General features: G+C 48.6%; 1 protein-coding gene across 6 annotated transcripts; it reads right to left on the minus strand.

Annotated features, from left to right (window-relative positions):
* Window positions 1-2,068: 2,068 nt before the first annotated feature.
* MED8 (mediator complex subunit 8) lies at window positions 2,069-18,337 on the minus strand. 6 transcript variants are annotated; one of them, XR_005788520.1, is made up of 8 exons: window positions 17,301-18,337; window positions 16,473-16,617; window positions 15,806-15,946; window positions 15,529-15,610; window positions 14,925-15,173; window positions 14,077-14,137; window positions 2,281-2,415; window positions 2,069-2,106 (listed from the first exon to the last, which is right to left on the minus strand). XR_005788520.1 is itself a non-coding variant. In XM_040469909.1 (7 exons), the coding sequence occupies exons 1-7, from the start codon at window positions 17,465-17,467 to the stop codon at window positions 2,352-2,354; spliced, it is 909 nt and encodes a 302-aa protein (XP_040325843.1). In that variant the 5' UTR covers window positions 17,468-18,337; the 3' UTR covers window positions 2,190-2,351. The 6 variants fall into 6 exon arrangements, 4 of the variants coding, with proteins under 4 accessions (XP_040325843.1, XP_040325844.1, XP_040325847.1 ...); XR_005788521.1 differs by lacking the exon at window positions 2,069-2,106 and adding an exon at window positions 8,062-8,137 and having other exon boundaries at window positions 2,190-2,415; window positions 17,301-18,336; XM_040469909.1 differs by lacking the exon at window positions 2,069-2,106 and having other exon boundaries at window positions 2,190-2,415.
* Between the last annotated feature and the right edge of the window lie 382 nt (window positions 18,338-18,719).

Raw genomic sequence — 18,719 nt, forward strand, 5'->3', positions numbered from 1 at the left:
AGGAAAGTTCCAGGACTAAGCAGATCTCTCCCCCTGAGCTTTCACTCCAGAGGGTGATGGGAGGGTTGGACCGAGGCAGTGTGTGTTCTATGGGCTGACCTGGGGTGGCAGGGAGGTCTCAGCCAGAGGGAGCAGCTGTGTAAGGAAGCCTTCCCTGGGAGCCCATAAACTTGGATGAACCCTAGCATTAGGGACTGCTAGGAGGATTTGGCTATGGGAGAATACAAATGCCCCGAGGTGGGAACAGTGAATCACTAGCTAAACTGGCCTTGAGGGTAGTGAAAGGGGGGGGGGGGGGGGCGGCGAAAGGAAGTGAAGCCAGCTGTGGCTGAAATGCCGTAGGGCCTGAAGGCCAACCAGGGCACTTTGGTTCTATTCTGGAAGTAGAGGAGAAACAGCGAAGCTTTCTGAGGAGGCTGCAATGAGGCTTGTATTATCAGATATTTATTGATATTTATCTCACACCTACCGTGTGTGAGACTGTCGTAAATACTGGGGACACATCAATGAACCAGGCAGATGCTGTCCCTGCATGGGGTTTGGGTTTGCCTCTAGCTGAGTCATTTCACTCTGGCAGCCAGGGTGATGAGGCTACTGAGGCAGCCCAGGTGAGAGAAAACAGCCTGACGTAAGAAGGTTTGGAAACTGATGGGATAGGAGAGGCAGACACTGGAGATGTCCCAAGACAGGTGCACTCTCTATATATACTTAGCTGTCCATCCGCCTTCCTGCACTCTCTCCTCCTAGCTCCACACACTAACCTACTAGACTGAACTGGGATAAGGGCTAAGTTTTAGCAAAATGAAACCTATATCTCTGGCAGCTCCTGGAGCAGTCCTTTGCATATAGTGACCCAATAACTGCTTGTCAGATTGGATGGTGTAAATGTGGACAGAAAGGGAATTCAGAAGAAACAATGGTTTGGAAGAAACAGTAGTGCGTAAATGGTGGAATGTATCTGTGCGAGAGTTTAGTCTTAGAGGTAAGAGGTCAGAGCCAAAGAATAGCTATGATCCAGCCCATTAGTAACTACCCTGGAAAGGAAATAGCAGAAGGACTCAAAAGGCTCAAATTTCTTAGTGTTGTTACACTAAGGCCTCCCTGATCTGGCCCCGTCTCCCACTCTACCTGTGTCCTGTGCATATCCTGTGCTTTACCTTCCCCAAGGATGTCAACATCTGTCACACACGCCCACTGCTCCAGGCCTGGCCCCTGGCTCAATACAAGGTATAAACAGCTCTCCCAAGGTAGTAAATCACTCCACCTCTCGTTGAAAGCCTAATGTGTTCCAGGTATATTTTAGTGGCTTTGGGGTCACACCTGACTCCACAGGCCCAAGTTTAAACCTTCCAGGGAGTACATGCGTAACCTTCTGCGAGTTGCCAAGCCTCTATGAAATGGGAGCCACAGTGCCACCTTGCTATGGCGAAGATTAAAGGAGTGAGATCACGTTAAGCGCTTAGCACTGTTTCTGTTCTCACTGGTTCATAGATAGGGTGGGGAGCAACTAGCACATCAAGAATACACCAATATAGGGGCACCTGAGTGGCTCAGGTGGTTAAGCGTCCAACTCTTGATCCTGGCTCAGGTTATTATCTCACGGTTCGTAAGTTTGAGCCCCGTGTCAGGCTCATGCTTGGGATTCTGTCTCTCCTTCTCCTTATCCCTCACCTGCTTGTGCTCTCCCTCTCTCTCTAAATAAATAAATAAACTTAGAAGGAGAAAAGAAGAAGAAGATGAAGGAGGTGGAGGAGGAGGAGGAGGAGGGGAGCCTGCGTAGCTTAGTCAGTTAAGTGTCAGACTTTGGCTCAGGTCATGATCTCACGGTTCGTGAGTTTGAGCCCCACATTGGGCTCTCTGCTGTCAGCATGGAGCCCGCTTCAGATCCTCTGTCCCCCTCTCTTTCTCTGCACCTCCCCTGCTCACACTCTCTCAAAAATAAAATAACAAAAGCATTAAAAATGAATACGCCAACATTAATAACCAATATGTCAATATCGTATGCATATTCATGAGCATTTGTGTAACCAGTATTTCCTACATGCGTACCGTGTGCACACACCATTCTGAGCGCACTGCTGGAGGGGCTTTGGATTTGGCGTCCGTCTAGAGGCAAATTAGAAACAAACAAAGCAGATTATCAAGGATGATGTAACAGTCCCAGAGGTCAAACATAGTAGAGACACTTGTAGAGACTACAACTATCATTTATTCACCCGTGGTACATGTCCACAGCAAGCCCCCAGTCAATGTTGACAGATTAAGTGAATGAACAGGCACCAAGGCTCATTTCGCGCAGTTCCTGTCCCGGTCCTAGGAGAAAGCATCTTCCAATATCTGAGAGAGATCATCTAGCCCCAAGTCCTACCAAATGGCATCTGCGTGGCCCTGGGTTTCCTGCAAAATATTCGCGGTCTAGAGGAGAAGACAGATGTCTGAGTAACCAATTATAGTGGCATGTGGTGAGTGTTCCCACAGAGATAAACCCAGAGAGTTACGAGAGCACGAGGAGGGGCACCTCACCCCAGGGTGGGGGTGAGTTCTTGAAGGCTTCACAGAAATGGCACCAAAGCTGAGCCTTAAAGGACACGTTCTAAAGTAAGGAAATGCATTGCCGGCAGAGGGAAGCAAGTATGTGAAGGCATAGAAGCAGGAGATGTGGTGGGTTTGGGGAGCTCTAATAGTCTGATGTGGCTCAAGCTCAGAGGACATAGAGGTATGGGCAGGAATTGGTTTATAAAAAGCCCTGTATGCCAGGGTAAGAAGTTTGGATTTGTGTTATTCAGCCCTGGCTGCACACTGTCTATCACCTGGGGAGCTTTTAAAATATCAACGTCTGGCTCTCACCTTCTAATGGCTGTTTTTAATGGGAAGCGGCTTGAGCACATTTACGTGCTATATGGAGAAAGATCCAGCATCCACATGGAGGGATTAGCCTTTGGCTAAGGGGAACACCTCACAGATGGCCACGTCAGGGGACTCTCAGGGGACTGGGAGAGAAGGAGGCTGTTTGGGGCCTGCAGAGAAGCTGGGTGGAAGGTTACCAGCATGAGGGGCAGGCTGATGAACTGGAGAAACTGAAGGGGTCCGGGAACTCAGTCTTGATAAGGATGAAGGCCAGGTGGTGAGGAAGGGGTGTGGGGGGAAGAATGCCCAGTAGAGCTGTCTAACAACTCCCCCTCCTTCATGCGGCCTTCCTAATTGGAAGTAAGGTGACTTCCCCCAGGGTCCCACCCGACCTGACTCACTCCTCACTCACTGCTCTCTCAGGGGCCCTTCTCCATCCTCATTCCCCAGAAGATAAACCACTGATGTACTTTCTGCAAGGGTTCAATCTGAAACCACCCTCCGTGTGGATGCTAACAACTCGGTTCCCTTGATTATCTGAGGCTTTACATGTTCCAACAGAAAAATGCAAAGGAAGCGGGGTCAAAGAAGCAGGAACAACAATGAGGAACAAATGGGAAAAGGCGTGCCTGTGTGCACACGCGTGTGTGTGGCGGGGGGGGGGGGGGGGGCCGGGGGGCCCAGGGGGGGGGGACAGAGCATGGAGACACAGGGAGTCGTGGGTTAAAGACAATAGGAACTGAGGGTCGGGGCGCCTGGGTGGCTCAGTCGGTTAAGCGTCCGACTTCAGCTCAGGTCATGATCCCGTGGTCCGTGGGTTCGAGCCCCGCATCGGGCTCTGTGCTGACAGCTCAGAACCTGGAGCCTGTTTCAGATTCTGTGTCTCCCTCTTTCTCTGACCCTCCCCTGTTGATGCTCTTTCTCTGTCTCAAAAATAAATAAATGTTAAAAAAAAATTTTTTTTTTTTTAAATAGGAGCTGAGGGTCTATAGGCTAACAGACACCAGGACCCTCCCCTGTTCATGCTCTTTCTCTGTCTCAAAAATAAATAAATGTTAAAAAAAAATTTTTTTTTTTTTTAAAAATAGGAGCTGAGGGTCTATAGGCTAACAGACACCAGGAGTGGCAGGTGGAGACGGAAGCAGTCTCCTGGGGGCTGGGACAGACTTGTCCCTTCACTGTCCTGTAAAGGACAAAGGGCACTTTCTACACCCTCACCACACAGAGGAGTTGGGGGGAGGGCTGAGTCCGTGAGGACAGGGGAGTAAAGAAAGGGTGAAGGGTTTGTCAGTTAATCATTCTGCATATCCCTGGGCCTTCACCAGCTAGTTAGTGTCCTCCGCCTATGGCTGAAGGAACCAGGGCTGGAAAGACATCCAGCTGGCAGAAGGGAGAGGATGCGTGCAAGCACTCATCACAACTGTCAGTGGGTAGCCAATGCCTACATGCTGTGGGCAGCATTCAGGGTTCACGGAACAGAACTAAAGACACTCAGGTAGGGGGAGAGGACTGTGATAGAACCTGCAGGAAAGGTTCTGGAGGGAGAAAAGGGGAGACTCTTTCCTCCAGGGGAAGTCATCAGGATGGAGGAAAGACAGGTAGCCAGATCTGGAAGATGTGTGAGCAAGGCCGGACGGCGAAGAGAGAAAATGTAGCTTATTATTCAATACCTTCTCCGGCAAGAATGGGGCCAGCTGCTTTCCATATGCTCTTATGGTTCAGTCCTGTAAGGTAACTACTATTATCACTGCTTTGTGGATGAAAAGAACAGCATCAGAAAGGGTGATGGAGTTTTCTCAAGGCCACGTGGTAAGTAAGGGAGAAGCAACACAGGTGCTCCAGGCTGAGGAAAAGGTGTGGACAAAGGGATGGAAGTAGGAACACGCAGGACAGGTGTAGAGAATCGCTGCACCTGATGCTGCTTGGCCAAAGGATATGCTGCTGAATAACAGGCCTTCATATGCAAGAAGGCTAAAAAGTAGGCCGGCCCCAAACCATGAAGTGGTCTGAATGAAAGTAGGAGGAGTTTTGTTTGTACTGGGGTGTCCCTTTTAAGAAAGGGGTTGGTAGGATCCCCATTGTTCTTTACAAAGACAAACCTGGAGACGTAAGATATATAACATCAGGGGGAAAGGAAAGGAAGGAGGGCCAGCTGGGAGACCAGCCCCAATGCACAGGTGTGACACGCCCAGGGCTGTATCTAAAGTAAGGGGAGGGCACCTGGGTGGCTCAGTCGGTTAAGCGTCCGACTTCAGCTCAGGTCACGATCTCAACTTCAGCTCAGGTCACGATCTTGCGGTCCGTGAGTTCAAGCCCGGCGTCAGGCTCTGGGCTGATGGCTCAGAGCTCGGAGCCTGCTTCCGATTCTGTGTCTCCCTCTCTCTCTGCCCCTCCCCCGTTCGTGCTCTGTCTCTCTCTGTCCCAAAAATAAATAAACGTTAAAAAAAATTTTTTTTAATAAAAAAAAAATAATAAATAAATAAATAAAGTAAGGTGAGTGAGCAGGGAGAGAAGACAGAGCAGAGAGACCCAGAATTGACAGTAAGATGGTTGTGCGGGTTCACGCAGGTGGAGCAGGGTGGAGGAATTGAATGCCTTTGGGGACACGTGGATTGTGAGGGAGGGTTGCACACTGCACAATCTTAAATACAGTTCTGTAAGTTTAGAAGAACAGGTGGGGCTCGAGGCAAAAAAAGAAAAAAAAAAATCCAAAGATTCTCTGGAGTCACACAAAGTGGACTGTGGGAGCTCAGACACTTCCCCACCCCCTTGCTTTCATTTCCTTTAGGGAATCCCTGCCCCACTCCATTGGCCTGGGAATCGTGGTTCTTCCCACTTCCCCCAATCGAAGCTCCTCATGGCACAGAATCCCAGCAAGAATAATCAGAGTTCCTGGGTGAGATGAGCCCCTTCTGTTGTCAAGTGGAAAAACACAGAGACAGAGCCTCGGACATCGGACATCCATCGGACATCGGACCCTTGAGCCCACCTACAGCCAGTCACCTTTCAACTTCCCATCCACATAACCCAAACACAATTGGGGCCCCCTTCCTTTGTTTTTGGTTAGGCTAGTTTAAATTTAATGTGCTGTAACCAAAGCAGTCTAACAGGCCATGATGCAATAAAAATGAAATTCCTCAGGAGAGAGTAAGGGAAGAGAATAGGAGTTTGCATTTGAATGCTGACTCTATACCCAAATGGCCTTTTATGCCCTTCTAAGAAGTTTGGACCTTACCCTGTAGAAAAGCAAGAGCTACTTAAAGTTTTAACTTTAATTTTCAATATGTTCAGTTGCAGGTATGCTTTTGAGGTCTGTGCTATAATCCCATCTTACAGAGGTGGAAACTGAGGTTCTTGGAAGTGAAGTAACTTGCCTAAGGTCACACAACACATGTGTCCAGGTCAGGAGGTGGTAGACGACAGGAGGAGGGGACACTGGAAGGATGAGTTATTCACTAGATGAACAAGGGGGCCTGGAGCAGGAAAAAGAGAGGGCAGACAGTCCAAGGAGAGGGTAGGGCATGTGCAAGCTGTGGAGGTGTGAGACAGCACCTGACTCCCAGGTCAAGGCCCGGCTGAAGCACTTCCAGCGTAACGGCAAGAACAGTGGAGTTGCCGTGACAAAACAAGGCCCGTGGAACTGGTGGGAGTGTGAAGAGAAGCAAGCAGGAGTTCAGGACTGCGATTCCCCCGTCGGGGGGGCCTGCGGGGGAGACAACAGCAGCCCAGGAAGACCTGAGCACAGACCTAGTAAGCGTGGACAGATGAGGAGGGAACTCATCACACCTGCACAGAGACATCTAGGAGAGAAGTAGGGCCCCCAGTAGGGTCAGAATGTAGGCAGACTGTGGACTGAGTCTTCAGCTGGTTTGGACAGGGAAGAGATTCAGTTTATTTTTTTATTATTATTATTATTTTTTTTTAGCGTTTATTTATTTTTGAGAAAGAGAGAGACAAAGCATGAACGGGGGAGGGTCAGAGAGAGGGAGACACAGAATCTGAAACAGGCTCCAGGCTCTGAGCTGTCAGCACAGAGCCCGATGCAGGGCTCAAACTCACGGACCGCGAGATCATGACCTGGGCCGAAGTCGGCCACTTAACCGACTGAGCCACCCAGGCGCCCCGAGATTCAGTTTAGAAGGGAGGACACAGAACATTTCAGGTAGGGAGCTTATCATTCGGTCTCAAATCAAAATCAAAGTATACAGTGGGAGAGTATAGGTGTCAAATAAGGGGGAGAAAGAAAATTCACTAAAGTAAATTCAAAAACGACTTATCACACCAGGTAAATCAATGAAAAAATGTTCCAGGGACTGCTCTGCACAAGCTGAGACATGGTGGGAGATCAGATGTGCACAGAGGATCTCTCAGGAGGCGGAGTTCCTGATGGCAGGCATGGTGTGAGCACAGACAAGGTGCAGAGAAGGGAGAAGTTATGTCCTCACAAAGGGACTCATGAATCACTGGTTTAAGCAGCAATTCTGGACATTAGAGTTCTAGACACTAACCCTGAGGATAGTGGATATTTATTGAGCTTCTAATGTCAGGCACCGTTCTGAGCACTTTGTACATATTCATCTATTTAAACTTCACAGCAACTCTACAATCTAGCCACTAATATTATCATCCCCAGGAATAAGGAAGTTGAGGCAGAGAGAGGTAAATTAACTTGTCCAAGTTCAAACAGCTAGTAAGTGGCACAGCTAGGATTGGAATTCAGGCAGTCTAAACCTGTTCTTCTTCTTCTTCTTTTTTTTTTTTTTTTTTAATGTTTATCTATTTTGAGAAAGAGACTGCAAGTAGGGGAGGGGCAGACAGAGGGGGAGAGAGAATCCAGAGCCGCTTCCACGCCATCGGTGCACGAGTCTGACGCAGACCCAATCCCATGAACGAGATCATGAGCTGAGCCAAAATCAAGAGTGGGACACAACCAACTGAGCCACTGAGGCCCCCCTGAACCTGCTCTTTTAACCAAAATGCTACATTATACTCTCTCTCCAAAGTCAACCAAATCATCATACCACTGATAATAGCAGCGGCTACCATTTATAGCGTTTATGATGGGTCAGATGCTATAGTGTGCCAGATACATACATTTCATGCCAAAGCTCACACAGCTAGCTATCAGGTAGAAGAACTGGAATTCAAACGCTGACAGTTCAGTCTGCTTGAACTTGGGGGACAATAAAGAGCATAAAAGAGAAGGTAACTGACCTTACTTAGTTGGCATGGTGCTGAGTTGTGCACACACTGGGTTGTCAGGAGGCTTCACAGAGGAATGGTTCATTGGCTGAATTTTGAAAGATGATTGGGTATTCATCAGACAGAATGATGGGGGCAAAGTGTTACTTGCAGAGGGAACAGTGGGAATAAAGGAATGGAGGCCAGAAAGAGTCTGTCACTTTCAGGAAATCTCCAGCAGTTTGTACGGCTTGGAAATAGGGTGGATGGCAGGACAATATGGAAAATAAGTCAGGAGAAGCAGTCAGGGGGCTAGATCACATAGAATCTTACTTGCCTTTCCAGGAAATGTGAGCTGCTTTTTCAAACCTTTCCAATGAAGTAAATGTAATGACAAGAAAGAAAGAAAGAAAGAAAGAAACAAAGAAAGAAAGAAAGAATCCTAGGAAATCTGGTAGCTTACTCTGAATCCCTTCAGAGTAGGACTTCCTTGAAGTATATTTTCTCTTCATAATGCATACATGATAGTTTTGTGTTGTCTGTTTAAATTACTCCTGGGAAAAGGAGTGTACCAGGATGATTTGATCCTGGTACTTTGTGCCTTGGCCACACTGCCCCACCAACCTGCCAGCTATGTGGACTCCAGCTTAAGAAACACAAGGAGGGAACTATCAAAAGAATTTTCATCAGGGGCGCCTGAGTGGCTCAGTCGGTTGAGTGTCCAACTTCAGCTTAGGTCATGATCTCACAGCTCGTGAGTTCGAGCCCCACGTCAGGCTCTGGTGCTGACAGCTCGGAGCCTGGAGCCTGCTTCAGATTTTGTGTTTCCCTCTATCTCTGCCCCTAACCCACTCGCATTCTGTCTCTGTCTCTCTCAAAAATAAATAAACATTTAAAAAAATTTAAAAAAAAAGAATTTTCATCAAAGGGAGCAATGTGATCAGATCCACAGTTTACCCGGGAGCCAATGCAACCCAGCATATGCATTGGAGTGGGAGACAGGGAGTCTGAAAAACTCTTTTGGGGAAAGAGGCCTAAGTTGCAGGGCAGGATGAACAGATATTGGGGAGCCAGAATGGACAGAATTTGGTAACTGACTGGGTCACGGGGGGACCAGGGACACAGAGAATGAAAGGTTTAGGATGGCTTCCACAGACTTGGCTTAGGAAACACCCAGGAAATGGAAAAAAAAAAAAAAAAAAAAAACAGGTTCAGAGGGAAGGATGGCTGGACTTAAACGTGCAGTATCTGAGGTACCTATGGATCCTGGGGCAGAGAGCTCTGAGCTGAAAATAAAACTTGAGTTACAAACAGAAAACGTAGTGGTCACAGAGATAGCAGGCAGAAGGACAGAAGGCCAAAAGCTGCAGAGAAGGAATGGTTAGTGAGGTTAAAAAGGTAACGGTCAGCACTGTCAAACACCATGGAGATGACGTAAGATGAGCATTGAAAATAATTCTGGATTTAGCCATGAGGTCAACAGTGATGTCTGAAGAGGAGTTCCAGAGGAGTGGTAGAAGGAATGGGAGGGGTGGAGGAAGAGGCAGTGATTGGAGCCCTGTATATCAAGAGCCTGGCTGTGAGTCAGTGAGTAGACAGGTGAGGTCAAGGAGTAACATGGAAAAGACACAGGACACTAATGGGGGCCATGAAAATGGGAGCAGCCCAAAGAAAGTAGTAAAAAACAAACAAACAAAAAACACAGGTAGTGCACGTGCAGGGGTGTGGGCAAGAGAAGACCTCAGACAGGAGATTCAGGTGAGAACAAGGGAAGGTGGTAGAGCGGCAGAGGGCAGGCAGGGAGGGGAGCAGCCCAGACTCTGATCAGGTTCTGATTCAGTAGGACAGGCTATCATCCCATGGAAAATGTCATTCACTGCTTTCACTGGAAGAGTCTCTCTGGTACACAGATTTTGCCCAGGGGATAGAGAGGGATGCTGGACAGTGGGAAGGTAAATTCTGACATACATCCATGTGTCTCTGGGGTAACTTACCACCTCTTTGATGAATTTTCACTAGAGAACCAGTGCAAGCTAGAAAACAATTGAGGGAAGTGGTCTAGTGGGAGGTTGGTAATGTTAACTTGCAGGTGATGGAGAGGGAGCTTCAGGAATAGTTTGTAGGGGGTTGAAGGATTCAGGGGCTGAGCTAGGAAAATTTCAGTTTATCTTATACAACATAGTCAGGCAATGTGGAAAACAATCAAAATGTATGGGGACAGGACAGGTAGGCTTGGGAATCATGGCCAGAGACTTTAAAGCTAGGAAGGATATCTGGGATCAGCCAGGTGAGAAAACGGAGACCCAGGGAAGTCAGGTGCCTTGTCCATAATGCACTTGGGGAAGCTGCCATGTCCAAATGGTAGGTGGCACTTGAGAGCTTGTGAACTCACGTAGAGACCATTATAGAGATCCAGCTGTGCCTCAGTGACTCACAGGAGTTCAAGAACAAGAGAGAGAGAAGTTAAAGGGGAAAAGAGAGGAAGAGAAAAAGAATGTCCTGTGGGACACATACACACATTGAAGGGATGGGTGCCATGGCCCCCATCAGATGGGCTGGAGAGGGTACCTTCTGTTTCAACTAGAAAGCCCCACGTGAAGAGCGGCAAATTCTTTCCGAGTGTTCCCCCTGTGTTTGAGGCCATCAAGCCAGAGCGACATCAAGCCTCCATGGGTTGGCATGATGAACTCTCAGGAGTGATCCGAAAAGGGACCGCAGTCTCTGGCCCATTGTTAAACTTCAATAGGCTATCCTCCCAAATTTGGAACAGATGGAAGAAAATGTACACCCCTTAATCATTTCTCTGGATAGTAATCAGGATTTGACCCAGGGTGGGCGTTTGGAAGGATTCAGCCTCCGTCCTGCCCGGTGCTGGGATCAGCTCACACGGCTCCTGTGTCCACAGGGCACAGAGAATACATTGTCCCTAAGGGGGATTATTCTGTACAAGAAGCTCAGACAAAGGGAGAGGTTGTTCCCAGCTGCTTGGGGGAGGTGAGAATGGAGTGGGAAAAGGGCCCAGCCTTGCACTAGGGCATTCCTGCAGAGTTCAGCTTCGTGCCTGACAGCGGCACAGGAGGTATGTAATACAGCCCTTCCAGTTCAGTCCTAAAGCCAGAATCTCTTACAGAGCTGGAAGGAGCTGTTTCACAAGAAGGTACAAGGTCAGGTAAAGTTGGCTAGGTAGAGCAGCAAAAGACGTCGTAAGAGAAAGAGAATAGGGTGACTGGAGCAATGAGTAAACAGGAGGATCCACAATGACAGAATGCCAGCCACAGGGCAAACCTGGAGAGGAAGCAGTCCTAGACAATGGTTGTCATGTCAGCGTGGATTAAGTAAGTTTCTGCCTTAAGCAGGGTGAACTCTGTGCTGCAGTAAGATCTCATGGTTTCACAGTTGCTTCTTTCTCCATCCTAGGCATAAACCTGGGGTACAATGACCTAATCTCGTTCTCCAGGGGCCCCAAGAGTAGGAGAAAACAGTCCCCAGGCAAAACAGAGCAGCCAGAAACAGGAACACCATCAAAGTGGTGCAAGAGAGCCATCTTTTACGAATCCTACGTCTGAACAAGTAAGCAGGTCCTGTCCTCTTCTTCAAAGGGAATTCCATATATATCCCCTCCTGAGGGAATGAGTGTGTGAGCGGAGGGAGATACCATCCACTGAGGCGCTTACTGGGCTGTCCGAATCCTGAAGCTGGCGATGCTACGTAGGTGTGTGTACTCCAGAGGATCTGGGGGTGGGAGGGAGTTGCAAATGAGAACATGTGCTTCCAGAGTACAGAATATAGAGATGTGAGTGCCTTCGGAGTAAAGAATGTGTGCTTCAGGTCACCAGATGTAGGTGAGGTCCTGCATGTGTTCCCGTTGGGGCAGGAGGATATTTCCACTCTGGGAGGACAAGGAACCCATTTCAAATGTTGAAAATGAAGGTGGGATTACCTGGGACAACAAAGACACTTTGGGTTGGTACCTCTCAACAGGAGGGAATCTTCTGGTGGAATTAAGGACAGCAGTCACCAAAAGATGATCCAGGGCTTGTGGAGAAGTACAACTTGAACTCCACTCAACATGATAGTTAGCTCTGAGACTTCCAGCAGGAAGGGAAAAGGTAAGATCAGGAACACCCGAGTGGGCTGACAGAGCAATAAGGCAGTACTGTTGAAATGGAGGAAAGGTCCGGCATTGCCTTAGAGCTGGTAACAGGACTCCCCGCGCTATTGTGTGCTACGATTAGTGCGCTTTATGGGTACCATTTCTTGTCTTGATGGAACAGGAATGGATGTGACATCAGGGACCACTTTTCCAGTACTTTGCTGCCACAGCCTGGCAGAACTCTGCCCGGCACCAAACAAATGCCAGAGTACTGGTGTGCGACAGAAGAGAACAGAAAAAAGGCAGCTGGAAGGTATGAACAGGCTCTCCTCAAACCTCTCGGGACTTTTAGATCAAAGATAATCAGAGCTAAGAAAACGTTTGAGAGAGAACAAATTAGAATTGCCTTGCATCAACTTTGAAAGTCTCAGACATATGGTCTCTGACCTCGCTATAGCTCTCTTAAAAATCGCTATTGGCTAACACTGACACAATGGCCATCAATTTAAATGACTTTATTCAGGGGCACCTGGGTTGCTTAGTTGGTTAAGTGGCCGACTTCAGCTCAGGTCATGATCTCAGTTCGTGGGTTCGAGCCCTGCATTGGGCTCTGTGCTGACAGCTCAGAGCCTGGAACCTGCTTTGGATTCTGTGTCTCCCTCTCTCTCTGCCCCTCCCCTGCTCACATTCTGTCTCTCAAATATGAAGAACGTTAAAAAAGAAAATTTTAATAATTTTATTCAGAGAAACCCTTTGGTCTTCTGCTGACTCAACACCTGCCCCTGCCTGCAAAGGAGCCCCCTTAGGCTACAGACCTGACTCACTCTGCTCTTCAGCGTTATAAAAGCAGGCGAAGGTACTGGTGGCTGTTCCCACCCACCAGCAGTCTGGCTCAGGTTTGATCACAGTTTCAGTGGACTGGAGGAAAGCCATCCTGGCTGGAGTCCAGGAATTAGGTACTATTATGAGGATAACTAACCCCCGATGAACCATGGTGTGAAGTGTAATTCCCCTCCCCCTCCAAAGTAAGAAAATCTTTCATGTGTATGGAGTGGGGTAAAGGACAGGGGACTTTGTAACTAGCTCCCAGGGAACAGCTGAACTGGCTTCTTAGAGGAGAGGAAGAGAGCAGGCCCAAGCTTCACCAGAGCTGCAGCTGGACCGTCAGACCCAGTTCAGAAGACTTGTTGCCTGCAGGTTGGAGAGACGGCCGGGATGGAAGCTGAGCAGGGAAGCCTACAGAGCCAGTGTGCCTCTAAGGACACATAAAGGTTGTGACAGTTTCCAGGAGCACAAAATCAGCACAGGCTTTCAAACAGAACAGAGCAGTCCCTGACCTTGTGTCTAGCACCTCACCACTGACACGAAGCACTATCACATCACCCTAAGTTCTGGATCGAGGATTGAGGAGGGCAGTGGGGAAATGTGGCTGTAGAAGCTATTGGGGCGCCTCGGTGGCTCAGTCAGTTACGCATCTGACTCTCGGTTTTGGCTCAGGTCACGATCTCACAGTTTGTGGGTTTGAGCCCCGCGTTGGGCTCCATGCTAACAGTGCAGAGCCTGCTTGGGATTCTCTCTCTCTCTGCCCCTCCCCTGCTCGCTCTTTTGTCTCTCTCTCTCAACATAAAAAAAAAATTAAAAAAACCTATCATTTATTGAATACCCATTATTTCACACACTGTACTAAGTGTTTTACATTCATTTTCTCATTTTAATCCTCACAACAACCCTATGAGGTAGGTATCACCATTTATAAACAAGAAAACGGGTTCAGAAAAATTAGGTCACTTGCCCAAGGTCACACAGTCAGTCAGTGGTGAAGCTGGGATTTGTCTGGTGCTGAAAGCTCACGTTCTTTTTATTGTACACATCTAGTTCAGCTTTGGGCAAAAGGCGATTTCACTGCCCACCTCTGCAAAGAGCACCTGGGAGTGGGGATTGCCAGCCACACTCACCGCTGGTAGGGATGCATTGAAGCTGACTTGATGTTGGTTTTTATTCCACTTGGCATTTTTCCTAAAAGGAACACAAAGAAAGATACCTGAAGCACAGTAAGATTTTCATGATAAATCAGACAGGTGGTCTCTCAAGTTCCCTTCTGCCACCACTCTCATCTCAGAACCTCTGCAGCCCCGGGTAGCAACGATCAGAGGTGTGGTTCTTGACCAGCCCTCTCCCTGAAGGTGTCTGGGAGGGAGGGGCTCATAGGGAAGGGGTCAGAACACACCCCAGCAGTCTCCTGCTCAGCTACTCCCAGACAAAACAGCTAGACCCCATTTAATGTCACAGGTGGAAGAGTATGTTCTCTCTAATTGTAATTGTTCCTTTTCTTAGACAGCTTTGAAAGAAAATGCCTCTTCTAGCTACTCACATCTGAATTCCCCCACACCGTTCTCGCAACTATTAACTGGTAGCAGAAAGACAAGACACAGAGAAGAGTACGTGTTGCCTATTTGTCAATCCTCAGTGCACCTACCAGATGGTCTCCACTGAAGTCTGACCATTGCTTTCTTTAAGAAACGACCCTGACGGCACACATGATACCCAGAGTAAATGGGACAGAAAGGTATTTGGGACAGAACTCTATAATGGGGATGGGAGGTGCAGTCTCTGCTGCTCCAAGTTCTTCTTTTCTCTGGTGCCTGCTACAGAGTCGCAAATGAGATTTTTACTCCTGAAAAGCGTTTTCTGGGTCACAGTTCAAAAAGAAAAGGAGAAAATCTCCAGCTCTGAGATGGCGGGGGCCCATTCCATCCAGCTAATCCCTACTTCCCTGCTCAAGGTCCTCCCCTGCCCACCTTACCTGTTTGACCTGCTTGGGCCATCTGCACCCCACTGAGCATTGGCTGCTGCTGGCTTGGAGCTCCTGCCATCTGCACTTGCTGTAATCCTGAGGCTCCTGCAAGGATTGTGCCGGCTCCCGGCTGGCCTGGCTGGCCAGGACCACTGGTGCCTGAAGGTCTCCAGTTAGACAGCCCCTTCCCAAAGGCCACAGCTGCTACTAAGGCATTGGTGTCTGCAGGGTTAAAGGTCTGCTTGTTCGGCCGAAGACCTGAAGAAAAAGGTTAAGCGAGGAGCCTGAGGTTCGCCTCTGACCCTGGACTGAACGTAGCAGCAGGAAGACCAATATGGGCACCAGGGCCTGAGCAGCGTCCACACTCAATGGCAGCCCCGAGGAAGAGCCAAAAGACCCCCACAACTATCTCGGAGCTCTCCCTTCTCATTTACCCACACCCTCCACCTGCTCTAGGGCAAGCCCTAACCACAAAAAGCTAACAGAACATAGCATACCCTTTCCTAAGCAGTTCATTCTTACGTCCTCACCTCGCCACTACCCAAACCACCATTCCTATCCCAGTGATCTATCCTCCTTTTCCTTCTCCATTTTGCCACCAGTCCCTCCATACCTCCACTCTCTGATTCCCGCTCCTCTTTGCTGATTTTCTCCAGGAGGTTTGAGCACATTTTATTCAAGCTCTGGATCTGCTTCTGTAACAAACATACATTTGTGCAGAGATCAGGCCATTGACCAGAAATGATGACGGTGAAGTTTCTTCCTTGTGCTCCTCCAGGGGCAATTTATGGGTAAACCATGCATCCCTACCAGGCGCACACGGTAAATCCTAGCTTCTCACGATGGGGTTCAGGGCACTAGGGGGCAGCAGGGCAGGGACTCAGTCCAACCTGAGCCACATCAGCACCAATGCGGGCAGCATCTGTTGTTAGTTGCTTCTCTTGCTCTTCAACCTCAGGATCAGGTTTGGTTCTCAGATGGTCAGGGACCACCTCATGGCTGAAAACAGGCACTCGTCCTTCAGTCTGCCGCTGTAACACACAGATTTTACTGATCCTCCTATGCAATTCACGAAGAGTTGATCTGGCCCGATATATAGTTCCTTCCACAGGCAAATAGTACATTTTCAGGGAAGACTCCACCTGACACTTCCAATACCTAGCTTCCTAGGACACTAGTCCGCTTACTCCATGCTTCATTTCTGTCTCCTCACGCAGGTTTCTACCAGACCCAGGGGCAAGTTTCCCTTTGCTACATTTTAATAAAAGATTGAAATAGACAAAATCACAATAGAACATACCTCTTGCTCAAGATAGGTCTTGGAGAAGAAAGATCTTTGCCTTGGGGACATAAGCCTCAGGGTTATTTGGTACTATTGGGGAGTGGCTCCTCAACTCTAGAGGGACAAAAAGCAAGGCCTCCAAAATGCAGCCTTTGCTTTCTATTGCCACAAACTACTCCTCATTCAGAACTTCTAAAGTAACCCAGCAACAATTATGCTCTAAGTTCTCATCTAAGAATTTAATTTCCCACACTGTACCCTTCTCCTCCTCTTACCATGAGATCCTCATCTCGGTCTGGGGACAACACCAGAGGGATGATAACCTGGTTACGGAACAGTGGTGTCTTTTCGTGCTTCAAGACCTTGTTCAAAGTATTCAACTGTCCAGAGAGCAAGGCAAAGCTGTCCAGAACAGAGGGCCTGGTGGTGATAAGGAAGCGTCAGAATGTCTCAGTCAAGTAGCCTTGAAGGGGTCCTACAGACTAGGAACACCCAGGCTCACCCCAAAAAGACTCATTGTACTACAGCTGGACTGCGCAGGTACCAGACTGGCCCCAGGGATTGTGGGGTTAGGAAAGAGGGACATACTTTCAGTTTCTAGCAGAGATGGAGAAATAAGGCAGTTTGTTACTTGAATGGGGTGAGATCCAGTGGCAAAATAAGAACCATGGCTATACTTATCACTAAAAACTCAGAAACTGGGTAAAATTCTCCTTTCCGGCCTGAAAATAGGATCCACACTTCCATAGTAGGTTGGACCTGAAAAGACTCAGCAGCAACTGTGGTAAGAGACCCAGGATGAACACTGCATTCTTACTAGAGTGGGTGGATTACTGAGGGAGTACCTCCTCCCAGAGATGTCAAAGGGTGAGAATCAAAAGCTAGAAAGACCTTGGGTTGGGAAACTAGGCATTTCTCTACTTCCTTGCCAGAGAGGCCCTAAGCCAAATTTCACTTGTTAAATGTTGGGAAACCCAGCTCTTACCAAACCAAAAGATGTTTGCAAAGTGATAAACTGTGCTATCACTGGAGATACCCGGTCCACCAGGAGGCCTAGCCCCCCACCCATGGAGCCCTCCTTGGCTTACCCTGGCAACCCTTACCAGGTCAGCCGGTCATACTCGTTCTCCAACTTGTAAATGAAACTCCCCAGTGAGTTCTTCAGATCAGCCACTTGACTCAGCAGTGCATCTAATGATGCCTCAAGCTGCTTCTCCTCCCTCTGCACCAACAGGAACAGGTGGGTTACCCAGATAGGTGTATGACACATACAGAGGAAGGCTGAAGAGCCAGGATGACAGTGTGCAACACCAGTCGAGAAACACAGGATCTCACTGGCACAGGAGAGCCAGGTTTTCTATCTTTGGTATTTGGGTTACAGACAGCATCAACCCTCAGACCTTTCAATCCATTCGCCTGACCTCAATTCCTCCTTTCTCTCATCGTCTCCTAATTCACGTCTGGCTTTTCTCCGTGTTAGATACACTCTATACTCTCTCACTGAGACATTTTCACCAGACCTAATGCCTGGGCTTTATAATCTTTTGTGAACCCCTGCAGCACGTGTACTCCAACTTCTCCTGTACTAGAACCTGCCTTGTGAGCGTGGCAGTCTTGCCAAAGACACAATCCCTGGGAAACCTACCTACACATGAAGGTTTCCCTGAATACCAGGTTTGTACCACCCCCCCCACCTCCCACTCTTCATTTGCCCTCAGCATTTGATGTTTTCAAGCTTCTTCTTGCTGAATTAATTGGCACCCATTTTTTTCTCAATGCCAATATTTCTGTATCTCTTTCACAAGCTCAGTCAACTGAAAAACATTTACTGACAGCGGACCAGGTGCAAGAAAGTAAGTGGCAAGTGAAAAACAAAACAAAACAAAATGCATATGCTCCTGAGCACCAGAAAAACAATTTTAAATGCTGGGGTATCCGCAAAGCGTTTTCCTCCCATCTGGGGTCTCCAGTTTTACTTCATTTCTCCATCCTTAATAACTAACCGGCTCAGGCTGGGAAGAAAGATGCAAAATTGTCTTGCAAACTCGCCAACGTGCAAGACAGGGGCCTGGATCCTGGGTTCCACCCACAGCCTCAGATTATAATTAGCTTAGCTTTTGGCCACCGCCCCCCGCCCAACAATTCCTTCACCTCTCGGGCTACTCTCCAATTCCAGATCCCCTGTTACGTCTGCACCCAACAGAGTCCATCCAACGACTCGGGCCGGGGCCTGAGCCAACACGCCTCCTTCTTGAGCCATCTTCCTTGGATCGCATTTCAACTTTGCCAGTTTACAGCCTGACCCTTTCGAGCACCCCAGCAAGTCAGCGGGGCCTCTTTCCACACGACTCGGCAGTCCGGGCCCCACCCCCACCTCTCCAGTCGGTCGCGCCCCCCATCCCGCGGTCCCTTACTCATCAGCTGCGGGCTCTAACCCCTCCTCTCAGCCCCAACTCCTCACCCTCCCCTCGGCCAGCCCACTATCGACCCCGCTACCCGAAACCAGCTAGCTGTCAACGGTC

The sequence above is a fragment of the Herpailurus yagouaroundi genome, unplaced genomic scaffold, assembly GCF_014898765.1.
Source record: "Herpailurus yagouaroundi ecotype Mexico unplaced genomic scaffold, PumYag 77, whole genome shotgun sequence".
Lineage (NCBI taxonomy): Eukaryota > Metazoa > Chordata > Mammalia > Carnivora > Felidae > Herpailurus > Herpailurus yagouaroundi.